General features: G+C 45.7%; 1 protein-coding gene across 2 annotated transcripts in view; it reads left to right on the top strand.

Moving 5' to 3' along the window:
- The window catches only part of NCBP3 (nuclear cap binding subunit 3), a 552,095-nt gene that overhangs the window by 510,708 nt on the left and 13,923 nt on the right, over positions 1 to 27,464 (top strand). For both annotated transcript variants that reach the window (XM_069615023.1, XM_069615024.1), the window contains one exon: positions 16,487 to 16,633. In XM_069615023.1, coding sequence (XP_069471124.1) covers positions 16,487 to 16,633 — 147 coding nt within the window. The remainder of the gene's footprint in view (positions 1 to 16,486; positions 16,634 to 27,464) is intronic.

Raw genomic sequence — 27,464 nt, 5'->3', positions numbered from 1 at the left:
AAGAAAGGGGACTATGGACTAAGAGTACGTTAGTCACTACGGTGAGTAACCTATCATTTTTGTGTTTAGAAGTAAGGATTTGCAATAGATTTATTAGTGTAAGCCCTTTTATTTTGACAAGACCCACTAGGACGGCATTATTATTATTTGATGGTTGAAGCTTGCTCCCATCTTTAGAGTTAGGATTAGATGGCCGTTTTTCAAACCCAATTGAAGTTCAATGAATACCCTTGAAATGTGGTCACTTGTGTCTGTTTTACTGTTTGATACCAAGCCTTCCTTACAGAAGAAACCAACTAGGTTTACAGGGCGTGAGCTTAGATCGTAGAAATTCTGCACCAGCATTGTGAGTGGCTCGGTGTACAAGACATAAGATCTTGAACTTAACCCGGCTCCTAATGGGAAGCCAGTGCAGTTGACATAGTAGGTCCTGAGAGTGTGACAGTCTAGGAGCTCCCAAGGCAAGACGTGCAGATGCATTCTACAGAGTTTGCAGGCTTTGCAGCAGAGCCTCAGGTTGACCAAGATAGATGCTGTTGCAATAATCAACGGAGCCCATAACAGACCTACTGACAATCTTCACTTTCGATTCATGAAGAAGGAAAGGTAAAACTTTTTTCAAGACTTTTTTTATATAGCCAAATTGTCTTTAGCCTCATGACATTCAAGGGTGCCACATCTGTCAGACCTTCACACGAAGACCCTACAGGAGAGACACAGGATGCTACTATGTCATCTGGAGAGTACGTGCTATTTGTCTGATGTGGAATCTGTCAAGACCGCTCCTGTCACTTCCCACAGGACCCCTGTGAAGCTTGCTTTCAAGAGAAGAGCCTCAGTGGAAAAGGGACAGCATCATCTGCAAAAACAAAGAGAAAGGGCGAAAAGGAGCTAAGAAAACCTTCTGACATGTCCACGACATCAAAAACTCAATTTTTCCGGAAAGAAATCATAAAATCCACAGGTGAGACCCCCTCCTCCATGACTACTAACAAAGGATCGCCACTGACATATCATCCACAAGGTCCTCTGCAACGGGCAATATACCACCCACAGTTCAGTTGTACACAGCTAAATCGCAGTTGACTAGTGCCTCGTCCACAAAGGTCCAATCACGAAAACACGACCACTCTTCGCCAACACTCATCTTCGTCGAAGTGAGAATCCGCAGCTGTTCCGCTGCCTACGAAGAAACCCTTGTCCACGACTATGACAAAAGATTCCTCATCCATGACTAGTTCCAGGAAGCCCCAGTCCATGACAACTTGTGCATCGTGGATGGGAAATGTATTGTGGATACGAAAAATACTAACGCCCGTTTGTACGCTACTATTCCGCCGTTCACGGAAAAAACGATATTATCACCACTGCCTCCCCCTTCCACGGAACATATGGCTAAACACACACAGTCAATGCCCCAAACCTCTGTTTCTAATTTTAACCTTTCCCCTATCATGGAAATAGACGCATTTCCGGACATAATTCTTGAAGAGGAATACTCTGACATGGAAGAGAACAGGCCATATTCGGTACCCAGGGAGCACAGCCTCCGTGGCAGTCGACCCTGAGAAGACACTTAAGAATATGATGGATGAATTTCTGAGTAGGTAAAGGGCACACATAGTTACTGCCACCGCAGCGGATAACAGTACATCACCAGTCGCCAATCAGGAGGCATCTCCCAAGAAGCAAAGGAGCATTCCCCCACTGCGGTCCATTAGGGCGCCATACATACTATCCCTTAATGGCTGCCTGGATTCCGTCGATTAAACCTACAGGGATTTTTCAGAGCCAGAAACGCAGGCGAACAAGCCTGAAGAGGGGTAGTTCCTCCAAACTCACCCCAACAAGATACTGACTAATGGGAGGATTACATCATTGAGAAGCAAGAGGCACGACTCCCCTGGAAGCTCTTCACCACTGGACGACATTGCTTTGTTCCATTCTATAATTGCGAAAGCATCAAAGATGTTCAATCTTCAAGTATTTTGAGCACAGAAGAAGTCACTGCTGTATGAGCATAGGAACAAGAGAAGGACTGTTATGGCCGTACCCATCCTAGACACCATATGGGATGCCAGGCAGAAGATCCTGGCAAACTGCCATATACTCCTGCTACAGCGGTTGGGCCGGAGAAGAAATATATGGCCCCACTGTGCTTGTGAGGGCACCCAAAACCTGATTCAGCCATCACTGTGGCTGCCAGGAAGAAGCTCACGAACCCTGCTTTACCACTAAAGGCCTCGCCGACAAGGAAGGCAGGAAATTGGAAGCTGTAGTCAGACAGTTATCAGCTTCTGCATTGTCCATCTGAACCCGAATGCTCTCGCTATGACCGTGAGATGTGATCGGAACTATGGCATTAGGGATGTAATGGTATAACGGTATACACTAATAACCGTCACATTGTTTATACTGGTATACCGTTTATACCGTTAAGTGTGCTCTTCAATCTGATTTGGAAAGGCTGCAGTAAGCAAGTGCTGCACAGTCTTGGTCTTGCACTGTTGGATGTGCCGTCTGCCAAGTAGTTTCAGTTGGAGAAGTTTTTAATGCCATTCCATAAACCACACATGCCTGACATAAAATCAATATCTTAGCAATAGGAAGAATAAATACCATGCCAAGAAGGAAAAGGGTTTACTTTAGGATGGCGGCTTTGGGATTTATATATTTATAATGGATATTTATATATTTATCATGGATATTGTTTGCTAAACATATGACAATGGGGGATTTCCCTGGTTCCATCATTGAATTTACATATAGTAAGTTACACTGCGAAATTCACTCAGCTCTGTGGGTATTCCCTGCTGCCATACCAAAGGGTAACATGTCCGTGATTACTGAACACCTTTTGGCCCGCAAGTAAACTAAAGGCTTTAAAGTAAAGAGAGCGTGTGTGCGTATGCGCACAAGCGTATACTATCATCAGCCTCCATTGATCTGTGGCATGCAGGTTATCAAGATGGCATCATGTTCATCTTCACCAGTAGCCAGTGGGGGAGCTAAAAGCCTAAATGACCAGTTAAGAAAAGCTATTCAGTTTGCTTTGCTAGTCGCAGCAGGGCTCCCCCCACAATCCCCTCCTCCTCTTCATACGTGTGTTTGGTGGAAGCAAGGGGTGGCATTTCAGTGGAAAGTATGTTGAAAAGCCCAATTCTGGCCCTGGGTGCCTGGTTTTGTTTGTGATGATAAATCTGACAATTTATGACCTTTTAGAAAATATTTGTTAAGATTAGTTAACTCCACCTGCTATACCGCAATAACCATGATATACCGTCATTTGGCAAGAATGTTATCGTATCGTCATAAAACTAATACCGTGACACCCCTATAAGATGTCCAAGTTCATGAATCACCTACCGGTAGAATTTCAGGATGAGGCACAGGCTATCATTAAGAGAATCAACATCTGACCACATTATAGACCCGGCAGTGAATGCAGCAGAGTCCGGATTCAGGCAGATGGCTCATGGAGGAGTTGTTTGATGCCAAGCATGGATGAAGGCTACCAACCTTCGACCTGATGTGCGCAAACAAATCCTCAGCATGCCCTTGGATGGATAGGAATTGTTTGGCAAAAAAGGTTGACGATCACCTGAAGGGACTCAAAAACGGGCACTTATACAGCCAGGGCCATCAATGCGTTGAGAGAGGAGGACAAGGAAAGCCTACTTTTCGTTCCTTTTGTGGTTGATCAGGGAAGTTTCGTACTTACAGCGTACTCTATTCCACACAGAGGTCCACCTCAGCAAGTCAGTCAACCAATGGGTACCAGCAGTCCTCCTCCAGATGCACACACACAAGCAGACGCAGGACAGGCCGAGACAACACAAACTACATGCTTTGTAGCCACCGCTGACCGCCAGAGATCAAGAGAAACTGGAGGAACGCCGAAGCCCGGACCTACCGGAGAAAACCAGCAAGAACCCAAATGGTACTGGGGTTGCTTGGACGGTTGGTGAGTGAGTCGTGCAGGACTCCAAACACATCCGAGCGGGAGCGAGGAGTGAAACCCTGGGAAAACAGCACATCTGCGGGTAAGAGACCCGCACCCACAAAAGAAGAGCCAGAGTAACTCTCTTCGGGGCATAACCCGGCAGGAAAGTGAACCAGGTCTGCCTGAAGTAAACCATAGAGTAACTAGGGTTGTACCATTACCCACAAAAGATCCACCCAAGGCCATCTTCTTTGTGGCTGTACCTTGTAGAGAGTGAACCGGGTCTCCCAAAACTAGAGCATAACAGAAGTCGGGGCAGTCTTTGCACCTGGTGTTGTGCACTGTGAAACCAAATACAAGAGACGCCGAGGTAAGGAGGTCATTCCCCATGGTGTTGCGAACTGTGGCAGAGCAAGACGAAGAAAGACCAGAGGAAGGGAGAGACTCCCCCAGGTTGTGTGAAACTGGGAAGTAAAGATACCAGGAGAAGGGATTCATTCTCCTGGTAACCAGAATTGGAAAGACTTCCTGATTCAAAGTGTTAAAAGATTAGCAATGTGTCTGCCAAGGAGAAGTGGCTCATACTTCAAATTTTTACCCTACGTATCAGGATATCTCTGCTTAAGATCTAGGAAATCATCTTCAGCTCTGCACTCATCTGCCTCACCTGATCTCACTTCCTAGCGCTCTTCATTGTTGAAGTTAAACACCATTCTACCTCTATTGCTCCCTCTGGTTCCTAATCTGGTCCATATCGTCTAACATTCGTGCACAGTCCTTGGTAGCATTGGCCATCCCTTGCCTCACTATATTTAAACCTTTGCACAGAGCTGCCATTATTCGTGGCTTCCAGTACCTTTTTATTATACTTTGTGACTTCTCTCTACAATCTTCACCAATGTTCACTATTAGGAAAGATTACTTTTGTTGCACCTTTCCCTTCATAGTTTTCTATGGGACGCCATTCTTTTTGCTTGTTTTTGGACCCTGTCCTGACTTTCGGAAGCCAGTAAATCCTTCTGCTTTACTGCCCTTGCCTGTTTTGCTAATTCCTTTGGGCAAACTGACTTGTCCTTAAGACTGTCATTACTGGGATACTATGTCTCTCTTTGTGAATTCTTCTATTGTTTACAATTTGACACATCACCTTACAGTAAAGTGCAGTTGGGATACTTTATATCCTTTGAATGTTATATATAGTTGCATTTTGATGACTTGATAATGTGCCTAAGAGAAGCTGTTGGCAACTGTGGGATTGTTATCATTTTGTGTTACTTTTCTTCTGCACATTTGCATTTACTGCGAATGGCTACTAAAACTGGCTAGCGCCCTAAAATGGCTGTGCCACAAGATCTTTCACTTGTTCTTTGGTTATATTGTTCTTTGGCCTTCTTCCTGCCTTCTCAGGTGAGGAAATGCCTTATATGGAAATCCATTTCCCGGGTACTGCTGTGGCTTTTTCAGGCAAAGGGGCTTTGTGTGTTTGAGCCAGAGGGAAGGTTCTGCAACTGTCTAGTCCAAATCCACATCCTCTGGTGCCTGATAGTATTATCACTAGGCAGGTGTGGTGGCCAGTGGTTGTCAGTGGCCAGTGGTTGTCACCGATTGGACAACCCTGGTGTTTTTAATGGTGCAGATCCTTACCATTGGTGGGCTTGGGCTTTCTCCCAGCATGAATCTAGGATAAAAGGAGGGCTCCTGCAACTGGTAATCAGATAACCGTTGGATCCAAGACTTCTATAACGACAAGCAGCCTGTTGATGACCCAAGGGTGACCCCTGAAGCTGACCAACATCAACTCCAGTGATTGGCCGATGAAGCCCCGCTCATCTGTCTGATCTCATCTCAAGAAGACCCTTTTTGGTGCGTCGACACCCAGACCGGTGGGAACAACCAGTCGCAGACCTCTGCTCTCGATCCATGCCTGATGAGATTTTTGAAGTGTCCCTAGACCAATCTGAAGACTGACCAGCTCTCTCTTGGGCTACCTCACTGCAGTCTTTGTACTGAGCAGAGCTTTGGAACTTTCCACATCTCCAGATTGTGCCACAAGTCGCCTGCTCTTGCATTTTTCGGCTCGCTCCCTCCAAGGGATGCTGTGCTTGGACTGCTCCTTTGTTTGTGCTGTACGATACTCTGACCATGGTTCCTTTTGTTTGATCTTGTCTTCTTCGTGTCTCTGAGGTGTCTTGAGGCTGTCTCTCCTGCAGAAGTCTACATTTGAGTCTTTAGCTGGAAGCTGTCCCTAACCGATTCCTGTACACTACGATTGGCCGAACCTAAAATCCTTTGTTACAAAGTATCTCTGCTGTCTAGATGACTCTCGTGGTGGGAACTAGAACAGAAGAGCAAGCCTATGACAAAGTCTGGAATCTACATAAGTGGAATACGGAAAACCTCACAAGCAAGCTCGATTTGACCTGACTTTTGGTGGTGAAACCTGGGTTAAGGATCCTTCCCCAGACTTGTTATAGAGTGTTGGATTGAGTTGAGTACTCACCTGAACTTTACTGAACTTTTATCTAACTTTGGAAACTTTGATAACCACACCACAGCCCGCTGATTTCTTTCTGTATAAATGTGGCTGAAGAAGTTCTACTTTGAAACTGGTGACTTTTTTGGCACAAGGTTCCAAATCATTTTAAGGTTGGATTTAAGATTGAGGGGAGCTATTATTGTGTTGATTCTGAAGAGTTCTGCCTATTTTCCTTGCATCCGACTACTGAAATGTAGTGCACTGGTAATTAATTCATATGCAATTCTATTCTCCTGATAGTGAATGTGTAAATTATATTTTATACGGTTTTGTGTGACAATACTTAGCTTTGTTTTTTATATCCTTTGTGTGTAACGAAGGCCTAATAAATAACCATATTTTTATATACTTGCGTCTAATTTGAACTACTGATGTTGCTCTGTGTGGATTCATTGTAGCTCTAGACCACTCTCACATTTTTCCTTAGCCTAAACCTTGACTGCTCAGCTACCTTACCTTGATTGGGTGTTGGCTAACCTCTGTGTCTTCCCGGTTCACCATAAATAGGTTGGCCTCCAGAAATCCTCCCACCAGGGCTGATTTAGAAAATTAATCTTCACACTCACCATTTTGTTTTTGGTGCAATGTGTAAAATCTTGACAGAGCGGGACTGCCTGTCTTTGGTACAAATGTACTTTTGTCCCATCCTTCACTTGTTTTCACCAATGTGTGAAATTGTAACGGGATGTGCCATTTCTTAAGCATCGAGCCGCTGCCTCAGTCTATAGGCCTGTCTCTCCCTTCCACTAGGCATTCACCTCTGAAGCCGGGCCCCACTTTACCAGGGCCAATAACAGAATGTTAATCAAGCTTACCTGTCACCTTGCTCTTTTACACATGCCCCTCACAGATGAGTGTGGCTGCTTTCTGCGTCTATACATTTAAAAACATCATTCTCTTCAGCGGACTGTTCCATGCAATCTCTAGGCCTATCCTGGTTGCAGCCCCCCAGACCCCTTTTTGGCTAGATCCCCTGGTAAAAGAGCTCCTGGGCGATTCTGCTCGGCACTACATCTCATTGATGAGACTTCTCAGTTGTAGCAGAGCTACAAGTAGAACGTTCTGTGGTCCTGCCAGCATCAGGTACCCCCTCTGTTTGGACAGACTCATCCTGCAGTTCCAAGTGCCCCTCAGCTGTTGGTCATGCCTGTCTGTAGGTCTCCACGGGACCTGTATTCTCTGGGCTTGCGAAATGCTGAGGAGTGAGCAAACCGCTAGCAGTCCCCCTGTGATGAATTGCCATCTAGAAGGGTGTGAAAGTCCTGGCTTTTTTTATTTTTATTAAATAATAAAATGATGCTGGTAATTCCATCTCTGAAAAGGTAATCTGCTGATCAGATTCCCCTTTCATAAACTCCATGCCAAAAGCATAGTGTGCATCTGTGTCATGCTGCATCAGTATCCTTATTTGCTTTGCCTGCTCTACCAGTAGCACAGACCAGGTTCAGAGGTAACAGCTGCAGTGACAGCAAAGTCTGCAAGACGCGCTTCCTTTAAGATATGCACCCGTGTATTAAAAATACGATGATCATACGTAGCCTGTGATGGTGGCAGGCTAAACTCTAAGAATAAAGCTGTGCTTGGGGTAAGATATGGTGCATGGCACTACATATGATCATTACAGCCACATGCAATTTGATTACATACATGAGTCCTGTCCTGTGAGCCAGGCTCCGCTATGGAAGCAGATGTGTATTTGTTCCAGACAAGACACTGGAAGGGCTGTAGTCTTAGGCGATTGCCTCTCTTTGGAAGGGTAGGTAACTCTCTTTCCCCAGGGACAGCCACTCCACAGTAGGATGACATAGGAACAGGAATCAAAGGGCACACCCATTAACAAAGTGAAAGGCCTCGCACCATGGTGTTGCATTTCTATGGCCTTTGATTTTATTGAGAACGGAAGGGGGCAGAATTAGTGTAGCCAGGGAGATGTGTACTGTTGTGGGGACAATTCTTCCATTTTATCTCTCTCGCCTCTCTCCTACCAGAAGAGCAAAGTCCACTTCTTTCAAGAAAAGGGATTGGACAATTAATGCAGGGTAGCTTTAGTTCGATCACCTGTCCACTTTTACTTTTAAAGGGGGTGGAGGGCTCCCACAACTTCTTGGAATCATCTTTTGAACTTCTCAACCACCTACTGTAAACAATTAACCGGGACCCGAACATTTGGATCCAATAGCACTTATGCTGTAACTTTAGTTCAATTCTGAAGAGAATACGCTCTAGAAATCAGGCAACAAACCTGGCGAGGGTAGTACATGCAAGGGACATCTTAGATATGTTGGCTGGTACTCCGTGAACCCGAAGGTCCAGCATCTGGCCAGTCCTTGATTTTGCTGTGTCTGACTATAACGGTCAGACACATCAAAATCAAGGACTGGCCAGATGCTGGACCTTCGGGTTCACGGAGTACCAGCCAACATATCTAAGATGTACACGTATGTCTATTACTACAGAACTTGATCCAACTGCACACGTAAAAGCTGCAACCAACATGCAATTGCAGACACAAGACACATGGATAACCATAGACTCTGATGCTGGACCGGGCTCACAAGCACCAGCCATAATTTCTAGAATGTAGTGGTAGGACCGATAGAACTGAACTGGATGTAGCGGTACTCCAATAAGCAATAGAACTGAACTGGATGTAGCGGTACTCCAATAAGCAATTGCATACCCAACAAGGCACAGGGATGACCTTCGGCTAATAGCCACGCACCCCAAAGGGAGACACCGTCACTTCGACAGGCACTGGAAGGCCATCGGGAACAGGGTCTCCCTCTAATCCACTCAGACACATCAATATGCTAACTCTCTCCTCCCCACAAACAAACAATAGCATGCAGCTATACCCCTCAATTAATTAGACCTAGCTGCACACATACTTGTATACCTCCATCATCACCTCAACAGTATTTAGAAAGCAGCTATGCCCCATGGATATCGTGCCTAGCTGCACACATCATCCCATTCACAAACTCCACAGCTGCCAGAATGCACCTACCCAAGCCCAGTTGGCCTTCTACTGATCTCTCTCAACCACCGCACCACAGTTAGCACTACAATGCAGCTACACACCACTTAATCCGTCCTGGCTGCACACATACCAAGTGCACCCAAGCGCTATTTACTACACTACTCTCTCCACTGACCTGGACTACGGTCCGCAAGGGCATTCAACCACCAGCGCTTTGGAATCATACAAATGGTAAAAGGTGCTATACAAATGCCCCATAACATAACCTCAACCCTTGAAAATTTGGTTCGGACCCTGCTGGGAGTGCAGTCCTTTCCAGAGTCCTCCCATTTGTGAGGTAAAAGCAGGCGTTTCAAGGCAGAGGCAAGATCTGTCCCCTTGCCATCCCCAGGGTGGAACCTGCTGCTGGAAGAAGTTTTGCCTCTCTGCCAGCCACAGGACCTTGCTGTGTTGAAGGACCCCCATCAGTTGTGTGCCAGCCTCCCTCGTGTTTACGAGCCCGAGAACAAGCTGTATTTGGGAGCCCAAGAACAAGGACCCATTGTGAGAAACCTGAAGGTGTATCCCTTGCTAGCCCCACAGGGAATCTGTCATCCAGTTGGCCAAGACATGACCATCGCTATTGGATCCAGTTCCTGCGGGTGGACCAGTGAGGATCGATCACCTGGATGGGGGGTCCTCGGGGAGTGGGAGTGGGACACTGATGGGGGAGACACGGTATCCCCCTTCTTTCAACATCTTTTCCCCATCCTACAATGCAGGACATTCAAAACCACGTCCCCCATCCCGTTTTCCAACACTTTTGCACAACACACTAAAGAACAGACTAACACCAGAGCCATTTACCTGAGATGTCCCAAAACAAGGGTCAGGCAATTAATCAGAATCACACACACCTGACGGCCTTTCTCTTCCCCCGGAGAGATAAAAGGTGGAGCCAGAACGCCCAGTACTAGCACAACGAGACGACGGCTAAGCAGGCACAACAGTTCAATCGAAGGAGAAAGGCAGCAGGAATTGAGAGGTTGGCGAGGAGAGAAGGGTCCTTGCCATTTACGCCCCAGACCTGCGGAACCTTCATGGAAGAGAGCCTAAGACCGCAAACAATAGTACAAGTGTCTTGCAGATGTCAACGGTACCCGGGGCAAGCCTACGCCAATAAGCAGGAGCGAAGGGAAGCTCCTGCGACCGTGGTACAGACCTTGACTCCACTGAAGAAGAAAAGCCCAGCAGTTCATCACAGTCGGTGAGTCGAAAGGGAAAACGATAAGGACAGGGCTGTTTTGAGTAAGAATCGCAAAGTGGCAAGTTTTTAACCAAGTTCTATGAACTGTGAAGAAACTGTAACAAGTGCTAAAGGGGGAAACCAGTTGCAAGAGGAAACCAGCACCACGTGGGTGCTAACTCAAGAGACTCTGGTCGAGCCCCATATTAGAAAAAGGGTCAAACAAAATTCCTGTACAATCGAAAGACTGATCCACAAACTAAGTGGAAGAAAGGGAAGTGAATCCTGCAGTGAAAGGAAAGAAACAAAGGAAATAGAAATCCCACTGAAGAGAAGACTGGTTTGAGCCCGACCGAGGGCGATCCAGGGGTGAAGCTATCACCCAAAAGTTCATTGAGAAAAGAACTGCCATTACAATTTGTGGAATGAGATATGTGAGAAGGGTCAGCGCCCGGAAGAGGGGGACCCAGCGGTGAAGCCATCAACCTATGTGAAACTGTGGTAAACAATTGAGAAGGGTCAGAGCCCAGAAGAGGGGGACCCAGGGAGGATCCCATCACCCAGGGAACATTGGAAGCAAACTTTCATTTGTTAAACTTTTGTTTTGTTATTTGAACATGTCACGCCATCGAAGGCAAGAGACTTTCAAGTGAAACGAGAATTGGCCATCGATGGCTCTGATGGCTAAAATCTCGAGTGTGGAAAGCTGAATTATTCATCTTGTGCTGGAGAAGCCCGAAACTGTACTGTGCTCCAAAGATCCCACTTTACTCCATGTTTAAAACAAGGGGGAAGAGAGACCCAAACTGCTTCATCCTGACATATTTTTTGGGAACACTACTTTCTTTTCTTGTAAACTATCCTGCACCCCTTCTTGTATTAGCTGGAAGGTTTGGCAATAGGTTTCTTAGTATAGGCCCTTTTATTTTGACTTGATGCCACTAGGACTGCCTTATTTTCATTTGATGGTCGACGCTTGCTCCCATCTTAGATTTAGTTTAGGCGTTTTTCCATCCTGCAAACATTGTTCAATAAACACCCTTGAACTGTGATCACTTGTGTCTGTCTTTACTGTTGCCACTGTGAGTTCCCCACACCATCTTGTCGCCAAGTCCCTGGAGTGGGACTCGCAGCAACCTGAGAAGTGACATGCTGCATGAGCAAGACGCGCCTCTTTGCCAGGCACAGCTGTACCCAGGACCTCACTCGGTTCACTGATCCCTGCAGTTCTGTGCCAGCCTCCCCTTTGTTTAGGAGCATGAGAAGGACTCATCTTGTCCTGAGCCCTGCATTGGCACTCAAAGCACCAAGAGAGCCAAGACAGCCAGGGTCCTAGTGGTTTCTTTGCTGTTGAACTACTTGTAGTTATGTTTCAAGAAATGTTATACACATTTGAACCACCAGGATCCTCTGTTGCTGCCTTTTGCACTCTCCTAATCTCTGAACAGTGCCAAGAAGTCTGGTTTAGTGCTGGCGGTCCATCAGGAACTGCAAAAAGGTACTATTGAATGCAAACTGTCACCTTGTTCCATCTTTGGACCCTTGAGACTGGCTTGGTCATTTTAATCCATTTTGCAGCCTCAAAATCCTTTTTGGACATTGTGGTCTTTTAATCGCCTTTTCTCCCGCTGCCTCATTACCCAGAGTTCTGCATCTTTTCTATCTTTGCATTTTTTATTTTCTTTCTACAGCGGTGGGTTTTTACATTGCTTTCTAGTGAGTTATTCTACATGGTGTTTGATTACAGTATATATTTTATAGAACCTTGACTGGACATTCCTTTATTTTGGACTGTTATATTTCACTGTTTGGGTAGCTACCGAACCACATTCCCACTACGCCTACGACTATAGCCTTCCCTCTGCCCACTTTGCCACAAAAGGCGAAAGGGGATATATCTCTTAACTGGGCCTGTTTTACCTTTAGTATTCTGTTGGCTCTTGGTTTGTAGAAGTGTGAGAGCTGTGTTGGCGTTTAGCCTCTGATCATGCTTGTACTCCTCCCGAGCAGAAGTCTGTTTATTACACCCCCTGACTCTGATCCACTCAAACCCCACAGTCTTAGCACATTCAGGCTTAAACCTAAGGGAAACACATTTCCAGCATCAGTGTTTCAGCAAGCAAAGATTATAGTCAATTTAAATACAGATCCATTGTCATCTAGAATGGACACTAAAGAATGTTCCCAGGAACACTGACCACCCCACCCCTTGCACCTTAACCTTTACCAGATGCTTGTCTTGCACACACACCCCTCTTGGGCACACTGCTTATAGGCCTCAGGACTTGTCCTTCCCTAGCTTTCAACAAATTCAGTGACTGTGCATCTCTAAAAGTTAATCGGTCCTCAGACATTCCATGTCCACTGTTCACCCACAAACTAATTCTACTCTCATGTGGTGGAGACTGTCCTCTCATGTCCCTTCCAAAGACATCTCCATGGTCAAAGCTAGGGGTTTGATCCAGTCACAGCAGGGCTCTTCAGACTATGCCCAATCCCCCCCGGTGGAAGATAATTTCCTTCTCTGCTCCTGGTCCCCACCCTTGTGTTCTGTGCAGAACAGATCTTGGCCAAATGCAGCTCTCCCACAGTAAACTTCATTCTCACACTGGAGTTTACTGCAGTAATAAGCTTCATTAACATTATTCTGTACAAGAGGAGTGGGCATCACTTTGAGAGTGATTTGGCAATGGAATATGTTTGTTACCTCCTCCTGTCCGTCTTAATGTGGCATAACAGATAAAACAATACACTGGTCAGTCCGGGTCCATTTTGCATCATTCATGATTAGTAGTTCCACCAGCCTTTGATCTCCAAACTTCAAATTAGCAAAAGGTGGGGTCAAAAACCCCTACAAGCTCTTCTTTTACATACATCTTCCACTATGCAGTTATCAGTTGTGCTCCCCAAACTGTATCAAACACCAGCAACTACAATATAGTATGCCTCAGGCCATAGCACTCCAAATCAGTTGCATACAGAAAATACTTGTACAGCCCCAATTGAATGCTAAGTAGAGTAGCTACCACTCACCTCCCCATCATAATACTGCAGCTGCAAATCTCACAATCCTCTTAGAAATGTCCTCCCCAAACGAATTCCGATGGGCACCTGAAGGCCAGAAGTTGATACCCCATGAAAAGGCCTGTTCCAGTCTGTGGTCGAACTGTCAACTGAGATGTCACCTGGGCTTGTGTAATGGTCATCGGGCCAAGGGCACAGACCTTACAGGGTCACACACACAGGGGGCCCGGATGGACACAGACCTGGCACATTTGGCACCAGGCTCATGAAGAACAATAGACGAGACACTCATTTGGGTCAAAAACGACCTTTATTATGGACATTGCACCTCATTTTCTGGTGCACTGTGTATTTAACGTTGGAACTTTCATCTTCACAGCATCCCCATGTGCACTCTTGGGTGGGGCTGCTGCTATTGGGTTGCCTGACACGTGCTGACTCACTAGCAGTGGCAGGCAAGCCAAGCCTATTGGGCGTGCCCACGAGCACAGCTATATAAGTTGCTCCAATCCCTGAGGCAGATGCTTCGCGTTTTTCTGCACTTCCATGCAGCGTAAAGCTCACTGCCGCCTGGGATTCAACTTGCCTTGGGAAGTTCGGTCATCTGCCTCCATCATTACCACCTGGGGATCCTGCTCTCATCTGTAAACTTCTTCTTGGCACCGCGGCTCACCTTCAAACATCTCGGAGCGCAGACATCTTCTTGTTGGCACCGCGGCACAACGTGCTCCACCCGCAACCACAGCACCTGCAAATAAAAGCGAGAGGCAAAGTTAGACATTTAACAGACATTAAATTTAAGGTTGCGCTACCATCAAACCTTGCGCTTTCCTTAAACCATCACTCACCTGTTGTCGGACATTGCGGTTTCATCCATCTTCTGCCCGGCCACTTTCCGCGCTTCCACGGCAGCTGTTGGGCCGCATTTCCATCTATTTGGAAGAAAGCGGGGAGGAACGTTATTCAGGAAAAAATAACACAATTGAGAGAAAGCAGAAGGAGGGGAAAAGGCAAGAGGCATGGAGAGAAAGCAGAAAGAGAGGAAAAGGCAAGAGACATTTAGAAACACCACCAAACTGGAGGAGCATAGTAGCAGCTGGACTGGACTACTACTCATCAGGGATCAGTGAAGGAACTAGATCCCATCAACAACCGCCCCTGCCAGAAGTAGAAGGACGGAGAGCTCATCATTCATACTTACAAGGAGCAGTGCCGACAATTGTTGCCGACCGCAGCTTGTCCACAGGGGGAGAAGCCAGAAGGAGGTGATCTAACTCCTGGGAGGGCTGCAACCGTGCCTCAACGCCTCCGCAGAGACTAGGTGAGCGTAACAGCTTGTTCCAGAAAGATGGGCCTTGATACTGCAAGGATAGGAACTAGTGAAGTCTTCTATCGATCAATTTAGCACCTGAATGGCAAAGCCCAATCCAATGTTAACTTCTCAGACAGAACACTGAATACTCTTTCATCAAACTGGGAAACCTCAGATGGCAGTTGTCCTTCCCCAGTATTTACAAGGGAGTGGAGTTTACCTCCATGCTGATTGCTGCAGTGGTTCCAGGCTGCAGGGAACATTACAGCGGTGGGACCTGTCAAACACTGTTCCCCGTGCATGCTTTTTCCCCTCTCATCACACCTTCCCCTCTGGTGCCTAGAAGTGGTAGAAAAGTGGTATAACCACTTCACAAAATCCATAAATAATTGAATGAGAGGGATCTGTAGTACACTTAAACGTACCTCTGACTTGCAGTAATTTAGACCGAGCATGTTGTCTCATGGAAGGGAATAGATGACTATCAGTCTGCTACAGTTTGGTGTATGCTGCTACCGTTAACTACTATTATTTTTCTGTGAGGAGATGTAGCTGTTTATCATCACCATGGATGTAAACCAATTTTGTAACTGTTGTGCATGAAGTCTAGAGGAAACTGGGCTATGTTAAAGGTAATCTGACATTTCCTTGGGTAATCCCTCAGGTGATCGTGGTAGGCAATGCCTGGGGTGGGATCTGGAGCATTGCTGCAGAAATGAGGTGAACCATTTTAGGGTGCCACCCCTTGATTCATGTGGATACATCTAGGTGCTGTAATATGATACGGATCTATGTGATCACATCGAATCCATTATTTTATCAAAATTTGTCATTGCACATTTCATTGCAGATAAATGTGGGGAGAACCCCTGCAGCCTCTCCCCCACATCTCCCCACCTTAGTACATACCCAAATCTCACCCTCTATATAGCAGCAAAACCTGCAAACATAAATGAGATGAAATTGAATTTGCAGTAATGGGCTGCGATGTAATGGTAGGATACCATATGATATAGTGCTAGAACGTGTTGCAAGGCACTAGTGCATTGCACCCATTTGGGTGGTTTTATTCCCTCTGTGGGGTCAGATCTCAGAATGGTACCATTCGTACAATATTTTGCATGGCTGAAGGTGGACAGGGAGTTGTGAGGTCCTTATATCCTGCACAAGAGGCTTTATGTAGATGGGATATAAGCCAGACTGTCAGGATCTTTGGTCACTTTCTCAAGTATTGGGCAGAGGACCAGGTGTGGGGGGGGGTGTCCCCTTAGGAGAATTGAGGCATTGATGATGTTGTTTAGTGAACAATTATTGGGTTTAAAATAAAAACTGAATGTGAGTTTTGCACTTATCTGTCATACACATTTATTTTTTCCAGCAGAGCGTACAGTTGATAGCTGGACTGCTTTTTTCCTCCATATCTCTTAGAGACATATAGTATTTGACTTGTCCCTCTTTATTTCCAGATGTTCGGCAAAGATTGGGGAAGAGGGAACGGTCACCAGACATCAGCAAATCACCAAACACTGGATCTCTTTCACGCCGAGAACCAGTGACTGATGTACACAGCAGGCTAGGCATTCCAAAACAAGACGGCAAAGAAAAGAGATCAGGTTTGTGTGATGTACTTTATAGAACTTGTGCTCGGGTTATTTATCAACCTTTCCCCTGCATAGGTTTCACTTCCTGCATTGAAGAACTCTGTGTGTTGTACTTCATCAAGCTAACAACCCAAATGATCAGTAACTTCTACCTAAATGCTATAATCAACTACAATGATCAAAATCTGTTCTGTTTTACCATTAATTCAGCTTTTAAATATTCAACTGGAAACAGAATTACATGCTGGTTAAGTTATAATAGTTGACGTTAATGGTAAAGCAGAGCATTCATTAATCTTTGTAGTTGACTGCATTTAGGAGCAAGTTAGTTATGTGAAATAGTCTTACTTGGGTGTTTTCTGTTTTTCACATATTGCTTTAACTATAGGGGACCACAAAGAAATCTGAGAATATTGAATGTCATGCTATTGCCCTGAAAATCTTGTGATGAGCAAAACGTTTTTGGCATGTTAGATAATAAAACAAGTAAATCAAGTTATACTAAATAAATCCATCGTGCATATGCACTTTTCATTTGCCGGAATACTGTGCGTTTGTTATGAAATTGTAGTGTAGACTAGCATAAGAATAATTTACCTGATGGTTACCCAGAAGGTTGCACATTTATTAAATCTGAAAGTCGGCTTGAAGTTTCTTGGCCTTCTTAAGTGGTTTTCCTGTAAATCCAAAACTCAAATCGATCAGCAAGAAAAATGTACGTATGTTCTTTATTTCCTAATGGCCAATATCCTCATAAAGTAGGAAAGCGATTCAAAAGTACTTGAAAACACCTATATTCTATGGTGCTTAAGTGATACCCAAATATCACATTTCTATTTCCCTTTTAATAAAAGGCATTACAAAAGTGATTGAACAATGTGACTTAAAATCTGTTTTTATGCGTTTATGTCAAACAAATATGTAAGGTTCAAGTATCATGTGAAAAATATTGTAAACTTTTACAAATGTTAAAGGGAATAAGACAGCCCTTGAAATTACAATTTTTTATTTCTCATTTTAAAACTGAAGTATGCTTGTCAGACATGAAATAACTCATGTATACAAATCTGTAACCCGCCTTCTCCAGATTCCGTTTAGTTCCTGCTTTTTACATTAAAACAGTATAGCACCATATATTTATTAATAAATATCCATGGCATTTCCACATATTTAAGGCTCATTTATTGTTTTATTGACTCCCGAAGAAAAGTAGTAGTCCTCGCCTTTCCCCACTAAAAGAATTGTACAGTGTACAGTTCAATATGTTTATTCGGATTAATACATCCATTAAACTCCAGAATATAACACTTAAAAGAGCAGTATTCACAATGATATTTCATACCAGTATAAAAACACAGAAATAGAATTGCCCTACAATTATACAAAAGTTAATACAGATAAAATATGGTAACATGGATTAAATAGGTCCTTACTCTGATAAAAACCCTTTTCTCTGATACACAGCGGTTATACTTTTTTATAACAGCCCGCATAAGGCAGAGGGGAATCTGTTAGGGAAATTAAAGGCCTTTCTGGATGATTATCTAAGAAGGGTATCTGCTAACTAGTCTGTATGGTGTGGGAATTTCAGTCTCAGAATGGGCTCAAGACTACCAGGAGACCACTTCAACCCCCTCGAAGATCTGTCTCTGAATATTCCAAAACCTGTAATGAAAGACTCCCGGGTGTGTCCAAAGGGACTTCAGTGTAGTGAATGGCTTATAGAATGGGGGATGCGATTGGTAAATGATCGCTTCACACCTGATATCCCGGGAAATTTGACCTTCCTTAACCATTTGGGTTCTTCCACAATATATTATTTTTGCATAGGCCCTGGATTCGCGCGGAACATATATCTGGTTTGGAAGTAGTGATGGATCCTAGTAGTGATCACAATCCTATAGCTCTGAAATTGAGGAGGCTAGTTGGTGGGGCAGGCCCGCTTTACGGCCCAGCACATTTGGCTGAAGTGGGAGCCACCCCGAAAAGAAGAATTCATTGGGAGAGAATCTGGGAGCATGGTCTGCATTTATGCATATTGGCAGGGAAAACCTTGCAAATTGATGGAATTTGGAAGAATGAGGCCAACTCAGAAAGGGTAATGGAATGCTTTATTGATGTATTGGGGGCTCTGACAGAGGGCTTTGTGGTCCAGCGCACTCAAAAAGCTAGTTTAGGCAGGAGGGGATGGTTCGATACGCACTGTACATCAGCTAAAAAAAACACTCCCGAATGCCTTGAAATAGCTAATAGCTTCTAAGGCAAATGACTCAAAAGCCTTTTGGAAATTTGTGAAGGGGGGACCACCTTATAAACCGACAAAGTTCGACGGGAACGCACGTCCTGGCGGAAACTGGGGTGGCCCACCTTGCCTCACTATTTGGGGATAGAGGTACCTCAGAGGGAGTGAGGAATAACAGCACTACCCTACGCCTGGAAATAGATGAGGTTTCCCGGGCTATTAGGGTTCAAGCCTGAAATCGGGCCCCTGTCCCAGATGTCATTCCTTAAGACCTGTTTTTGGATCATATTGATCGATGGGCCCAATCATTGACACTGGTGTACAATGCTTGCCAGGATTCTGGCTACTTCCCACCCTCATGGAAAATAGCCATTATTTTTCCAATATTCAAAAAGGGAGATCCCATGTGTCCGTCATTATATAGACCCATATCCCTCCTAGACCCCTCCTTCAAAATATTTGGAAGCGTTCCACATTGAGTCTTGGCTTTCGAAGGGGGCTGTATTTTCAGACATCCAGCTGGGCTTTCGAACATCCAGCTGGGCTTTCGACCCGGGCTTGGTACCATGGAACAGGGTTTAAACCTGTATTTATTGTTTGCCAGTTCGATGTTCTGTAAAGGGGAGTGTTAAGGATTTCAATCAGGCGATACACCCTGGGTCTCAGCCTAGTATGCAGCGCACAACTGAAATGCTTATTTTGTTATATATATATTCAATATTTGAGAGATATACCATTCATATCACACACCCTTTTTAAATACCCTGAGTCACGATGGACTAGGAACCAGGCTGGTTGGTAAAGGTAATATTTATTTATTTAGAAATTCAAGAAAATCGCACACTTGTTAATATATGGGTCAGAAATCACCAATGTGGTGACAATAACAAATAGGAAGGTAGGCAATGCACTTAATTCGACCCTTTAGCAACACAGATAGAAAACAGCAGGTAATAGAAACACTTTTGAATTTTGGGAAAGATGGCACTCAAGTTAGGATTTCCCCCTGCAAAATTCCCTCAACCCACAAATAATCACTTCTGAATGGATATAAGGAAGCAGCAGGCAGTTAGGACTGTGAGTCTGGAAACGGAATTCAAATCTAACCTTCTCCCTTCAACAAGAGAGAAAAACAAACTTGAAACCCTTGCTGTGTTAAAATGACACTCAGAATAGGCTGAATCAAACAATGAATGTGTGTAAAAATCTTGAACTAAGTACAATTCTTAACTGGAGCAACACTGGAAATATACTAGCAATAACAAGCAATTGATTGAGCAAAAGCATATAATTCGAAAATGGATGGAAGATTTAAAACAGTTTATAATTAAAAAGACACGTAGGAAATTTTGCAAATTATTCGATTCCCGTCTGGAATTAACCAAACAGTTTTTGATAAAAATGGGTGAAATTCACTGATTTAGTTGGGGTGTAGCTATGGATCTTGGGTACAATCTGAAAGTGAAATGAGGTCTTTAACTGGTAAATTGAGTGAGTTATGCAAGTTCTAGTAAGATGACTTAGAGATTGGAACTAAGGACAAGGCAAGGTATACTATGATTTTCTTTGGTTCCTATTGATACTCACAGTCCACTTTTAGTTTGGATTTTCTACAGTCAGCGGTTCTGGTCACCACACGGATCTGGCCGAACACAGGGCAGCCGGACAAAATCAGCGGGACAGGGTCAGCTGGGCAGGGACTGGATACCAAAGGATAGTTCTTCTGGACTGGCAATTCTGGTTACTGGATACTATAGGTCATCAGGAGAGCAGGATGGCAGCAGCATGCAGGGAGTGGCAAGCTAGTTCAGGATGCTTCCCAAAGCACCACAGTGTTTCCCTTAGTTATTGGGATTATTTTAGAAATGAGGCCCAGCTGAAGCAGGATAAGCAAGGTCTGGCCTTGTGGTTGGGATCTGGAGTCTATATGAATAAATGTAAGATGAAGGCAGGAACAGGACAGGACGCCGGGCAGGAAATCGGGAATCAGTGTGTGTCCAGTGTGTTGTCAGGGGCTCTTATTTATAATGCCATGTGACATCATCACCGTATATGACGGGGGCAGGCTTTACTACACACGCCTCTCACAATAGGATTGGGCAAGGGTAGAAGTCTCTGCCTAGCTCTTTGCTGGTTGGATCACAGAAAAATGATGTCATGTTTATGGGGTGTCCAGAGTACCTCCCAGAGTAACTGGAACTAAAATCTAATTTTGCCACAAACACATGTTTACACAATTGCAACCTTTTAGTAAATCAGATACACAGGTTACATATTTTTTCCCTCACATTTCAATCCAAACCCCCAGTCCGTGAGGCCTGGTTTCGCTCCTCTACCAGTTTTTCGCACTTTTCAGTGGGATTTACATTTCTCCAAATTCTACAACTTTACACATGAGTGGGGATTTCATAAGGAAGATATGTACAACATTTTACATTTGCAACATGGATGCTTTTCTTGTAATTCCACATATATCACCATTTCTGTCCCCTTGGTGTCACTACCTTCTACCATATGGAATAGTCTTTAGAACAAATGGGAGTCACTGTCTGTCATTTTTTTATCTTTCCAGCTGACACCAACTGGTATTTCCTTTCAAGCAGGATAGGGGTTCCTTCAGCATGATTGAAGTTTTAGGGTCTTTCACACCTCTGGCCTCCTTCCCTGAGAACGGCATTGTCCTGGGTTCCAACAGAAACGAAAGTCTATTCCACCCTATAAGTATCAGTGGGTTGGCAGGATCTGCTGAGAGAGATGGCCCTTTTGGGAGAAAAACTGTTTTTCGACTTTGTAACTCAAGCCACCCTGGGTTTAACATCTTTCACTTTTGATCTTAAAACCAGAATTAAATAAGCCTGTTACATCAAATTACACATGTGATATATCCTCACCAGTGACAAACCCCTTTAATTTCTAAAGACTGTACATCTTTTATTTACCAGTGTACTGTTTTAAAACCTAGGCATTCGTTTTTCCTTATTTTGTAAACAGCCTATTTTCACACGTGGTGCAAGCTGACATTTCTTTCTTTAATTCGGTTTTGGCAGCTCACTGAGATTTCCACAATGTCCTTGCAGCTAAAGTCATGTTTCTTTGAAGCATGCGTTTTATCTGAACACTGGTATAAGAAACTTACCAGGCTCAAATAGTTAAAGTTATTTTGAAGACAGCTGTTATTTGCTACATTGTAAAGAAAATGAATGCGCGTTGCTGTGTTAGTGAAAATAAAGATCCTTGTTGATTCCTTTCTAAGCTACTTTCACTGGGCCTTTCATTCAAGAATTATGACCAGTTTTACAGAGGCACAGTGACCTCTTCTGGGCATGGAAGGGCCTTTTCAACCATAGTAGTTTCATAAGGAATGGATGAATATTGCACCAAGCTGCATTTTTAAAGGTGAAACATTTTTTAGCTTTTGCAGCAAAGCACTGCTGCCTCTTTCACTTAATTCCAGTTAAATGTCTCAGAGCACACTGGCACGCTCCTGCAGTGTGTCACCTGTCCCCCCCCACACACACCTGAAATGTGTGTGGCAGGATGATGCATCCATCTTTTTGGTTGTTTAAAAACTTAGTTTTGAGATACTGGTACGCACAGGAGCCATTTGCTGTGTCTTGCACAAATGCAGCAAAGTGATGTGGTAAAGCACAGCTGAGTGGGTCAATATATCCCACAGGAGGCACCCTATCTTCCTTTCATGGACCTTCACATGGCTTTTGATAAAGTGGATAGATCAAAGCTATGGGTCGTGCTTGGATCTTTGGGATGTCCTGAGGAGGAGCTCTTGGTGGTGTTGCAAGAATTCCATAGGAATACTAAGGCTTGTGTTCGTAGTGGGCCAGTAGGAGAGTGAACGGGGGAGGAGAGTCGCCGGCATGTTTTGAAGTTGGGCTTGGGGTTAGCCTGAGTTGTGTTCGGGCTCCAATATTATTCACCCTTTATAGCAATGGGCACCTTAATGCCTGGGGGCAGCGCTGGACTGGGACCCACAAATGTACCTGGATTTTTCTTTCAAAGTTCCCTCATCTTTCGCCGAGTGAGCAAGTACAGCACGAGAGCCCAGCTCTTTGAGGGGATTCGGAGTATCCCCCAAGAAAATGAAAATTAGTTAAAATGAGTACATTTAAAGCAGCTTTTAAACATAAATGGATTACAAAGTCATCTTTTAAAGAAGTTGGGGGGCATGGCCAACCAGCCATGGAGTAGGACTTGCTCCGGAGTGGCTGCTCCTATTCATCCGACGATGATCCGTGCTAAAGCACTTAAATGGACTGGAAACCTGAGCAGAGCAGAGGTGTTGAAACGTGTTCCCTGTCATAGCAACAAAGGACTAGTAATTTGTGGCAAGAAAGCCCAAGCTATGAGCTCTTGTATGTGCCGTGGGGAGCACGCAGTTCCACAAAATGGCGGCTAACAAAGGCATCGGGTCCCCTGACCGCCGGAATCACTGAGCCGGGCTGCCATCAGTGATCAAAGGGCTTGTCCAGACGGGGAGCTGAGCGGAACATCTAAGCCTTAGAATAACAACACGCGACATGCTGCAGTGTGCGGTAAGCCTGGGAGAGGTGGCTTAAAGGGATACAGTAGCGCAAGCAGCCCCTGACACCAGTGCTCGGAAAGCTAGCATCTGATGAGGTGCCCGGCGGATCATCTGATCCTTGAAATAACAATTTGCGATGTGCTACAGTCCGTGGAACGCCTTGAAGAGGGAGATCAAATGGCTTCAGTAGCTCGAGCGACCTCCTGCCAACAGTGACTGAGGAGCTCGCTTCGGACGGGGAGCCCGGCGGAGCATCTGTTTGTTATAAACACCCGGTCGCGGCAAGCCCGGGAGCGGTGATATTAATTGATACTGGAGTGCGAGCAAGGCCCCCAAGCCTTCCAACGGCGGGGGCGTGCCACGCGAGGCAGATGCAGCCGGCGCCGCTAGACAAAGATCAGCTGGAGCGGCCATCCAAAGCTCCTTTGTGTAGAACGGCGAGCGCTGCGCGCCCAAACACCTTCATACATTGTAGTGGGAGCATGAGGCAACAGTAGCAGCGCGTGAGAACCAAGCTGGAGGCAGAGCATTGTGCTTCAGCAGAAGGGGCAGCTGATACAGAAGGCGGCTGCTCATCAACAAATTCAGCAGCCGGAACATGAAATTGTGCACCTAACAATAACGGCCACTGGAGGACATCTTGATACCGCTGGGCTGGCACTGATGGAGGTGATCTTGCACTCTTAAGGACAAAAGAGTGTGCAACATTGGGAGCTGGGGGCACGTGTGGGGGTTGTAGGTTGGGGAAGTCAAGAATCAAAAAGTGAAAGCCACCACAGAAAGGCGCGGCATCTGGGGTGGATTGAAGCTGATAAGGAAGGAAGTAAGCAAGACTGCTGAGGATACAGGCAGCTGTGCACAGTGTGCGCAGAGCCCAAAAGCCAGGTGAACAAGACAAAAGAAAGGGGGCTTTCGACGACGCAATAAGACAGGTTGAAACGTGGGAGAACACAACCCACTCCAGGAATAGCCCAGCAAACACAAGCCTAAACAGAGGTTCTTCTGAACAATTGACCCAGACCCGAAGTGCTGCCTGGGGCCACATCAAAACAGAGGAGCAAGATCGACACATCTGGGATCAAACAACCTCAGACACAAAACTGAGGCCGCAAGATGACTGGGCGAGGGGCCATGAGTAAGAACAAGAACAAACCATCCACAATGGAAGCATTCGCCAAGACGCAGTTATCTCCTGCGACCACAGCACCTAAAGGTGCAACAGCACCGGCGGAGAGCACCGTAGCGATGGAACACCACCAGATTTTAGCTGCTATCACAGAGCTGAGAGCTCATGGGGGACATCGAAGGCAGACCTGCGCACTTCCCTGAGGCCAAGATAAACGCAGTAGGCATTGACGTCACCCTGCTGCAACAAGATGTCGGGGCATTGGCAGAGAGAACAAGCAGCCTGGAGAGTGCGGTGAAAGCCAACACGGATACTAGCGCCAACAGTGCAAAGGAGGTTCACGTACTAAAGCAGTAAAGCAGCAGGTAGCTAACCTGGAGAATCGTGCGGAGGAAGGGAGAGCAAGGAGGAACAACATCCGCGTGGTCGGCCTGCCGGAGGGGGAGGAAGGCCAAGTCCCTACAGACTACGTTGAGAATCTACTCTTACAAGGAATAGGGGCCGAAAAACTTTTGCAAGGATTTGCAGTGAAGCGTGCACACAGGGCCCTTATGAGGAAGCCGAAGCCATGCCCCCCCCCCCTCTCTCGGGCAATAATCGCAAAAATACTGAATTACAAAGATCGCAAGAAGATATTGGAGTACTTTCGTAAAGGAGGAGCGATTGAAAGGGCTTCGTGCACTATCACCGCGTATCCGGACTATACAATGTTATGTGGCAATCAAACGGAGGTGCACATGGCGGGAATAAATTACATCCTTCTGTACCCCACGAAATTGACAGTGCTGCACAAGAGCAAGCTGTATTTTTTCGACCCCCCCCCCCCCCCTGAGGAAGCAACGACACGGCTGGACCTTCAGGGTTGTCCGGAACGAGATACGGAGCAAGCTTGAGAGGAACACGAGAAGTGATGGGGACATTGCATGTATATTGATGGGACGCAAAGCGGATACCCCAGCAGTAAGAATGATAGTGATTAAGATTAAGGGGTGCGACTGGGCAGAGTTGATATTCAGCGGGGGCACCTCGGACTGTGTCGAACTTAAAAGACTTGAATATAGTAGCGCGTATACATGCGCAGAATGAATAGCAAAGTGCGTTTGAACTGTAGCAACTAGGAGCGGCAGGATGCAAGCACCCTACCCCCCCGCACCCCTGAGTAATAGCAGTAGTTGTAGCAGGTTAGCCACTAGGGCGACCTCACCCTGCGGAGCTTCGAGTACAGGCGGGAGCCAGAAAGAGCTAGATGCGGGGGTGCCTGAGATCCAGGGATGGAGCTGGGCAACAGTTGAGGGGGGTGATGTTGGGGATGGGAGGGGGAGGTGGGAGGGGGGGAGAACGGGGAGTTGGGGAAGTTGGGGAAGGGAAGGGTGGCGGGAGGGAGAGAGAGAGGGAGGGGTGTTTGTAGATAGGGGAAGTTTGAACCGGGGAATGAGCCTAAAAAAACAGGAACAGAAACGGGAACTGGACTGCACTGATGGGGGGGAGGGGGGAATGGGAACTATAACAAGCCATGGGGGACCTTAAGATAATCACATGGAATGTCAGGGGCCTCAACAGTTATTTAAAAAGAAACAAGGTTATGTTATACCTGCGCAGACAAAAGATAGATATTGCGCTGCTACAGGAGACCCATCTGACACAGGAAAAGCTAGGAACGGTTGTGAAAAAATGGAAAGGGGTTGTGGCGGGCTCGACATATTCTGCCTATGCTAGAGGAGTGCTCATCTGTGTGGCACTGCATGTCCCCTTTCACCTGTTGCAGGAAACTGCGGAAGCTGATGGGAGAATGGTCATACTGGGGATTGGTGGAGAATAGGAAGATAAGTATTGTGAACACATACGCACCCAATCAGAATACGGCAACATATTTCAGAACCCTGATTACTAATCTTAGCATTTGTATGGGAAGTGCAGTGATCTTGGGTGGGGATTTTAACTGTGTACTAAACCCTAGGGTGGACAGATCAGATCGGAAATTGGATAGACCTGCCCCGGGGGCAAGAGCGCTGCTGATACTGCTAGACGACTTTGGTCTGTCGGATCGGTGGAGAATGAAGCACCCCCAAGAAAGACAGTACTTGCACTATTCTGCCCCACAACAGTTGTATACGAGGCTGCCACGTCGGAAATAATGATGGAAACGGTGCAGGCAGAATATAAAGCGAGGGTCTTGTCAGACCACTCGCCCCTAGTCATTGTCTGGCAATACTGCCCCCCAAGAGCGAGGATTCCGACATGGCGTCTCCGGCCAGAGGCGCCTAAAGATCCCCTTTTTAGGGAAGATATAAGGGAGGAGATTATAAATTACTTTGAGGTGAATACAGGTAGCGTGGACTCAGCGAGCACGCTATGAGGGAAGCTTTTAAGGTGGTGTTGCGGGGCGTAGCGATAGCAAAATCTAAAAGCCTGCAAGGAGGAATCCTGGCTGATCTACATGAAGCAGAAAGGGAGTTGGAAAAAGCGCAGAGAGGGAATGATGACACTGGAATAGACACAGAGCTGATACTTAAATTGCAACAGACATGTGCAGAGCAATGGGATAGACTGTAACCTTAATTATAAGAAATATATAGAGAGACAACATGCGGGAGGAGATAAAACAGGAAGGCTTTTGGCGTGGTTATACAAGAGCAAAATCCCTAGACCCACCATTAGGACAATAACAAGAGAAGATGGCAGTGTAGCTGACACCCAGGAGGGAGTTAATCAGGAGTTTGCAAATTACTACAGGGAACTATATGGGGATGTGGAAAGAAGCAGTTATGAGGAAATAAGAGAAAACTAGAAGACATAGGTCTTCCCACAATAAGTGTCGAAGAAAGAGAGGAGCTTGATGCACCTATTACCTTGGAGGAGTTAGAAGAAGCAGAGTGACAGCTACCTACTAGTAAGACCCCGGGGGCGGACGGGTTCCCAAGTGAGTTTTATAAAG

Source organism: Ambystoma mexicanum, chromosome 9 (genome assembly GCF_040938575.1).
Source record: "Ambystoma mexicanum isolate Mex_15411 chromosome 9, UKY_AmexF1_1, whole genome shotgun sequence".
Classification (NCBI taxonomy): Eukaryota; Metazoa; Chordata; class Amphibia; order Caudata; family Ambystomatidae; genus Ambystoma; species Ambystoma mexicanum.
Note: the sequence above shows the minus strand (reverse complement) of the source record. Positions and strands in the feature narration are given on the sequence as shown.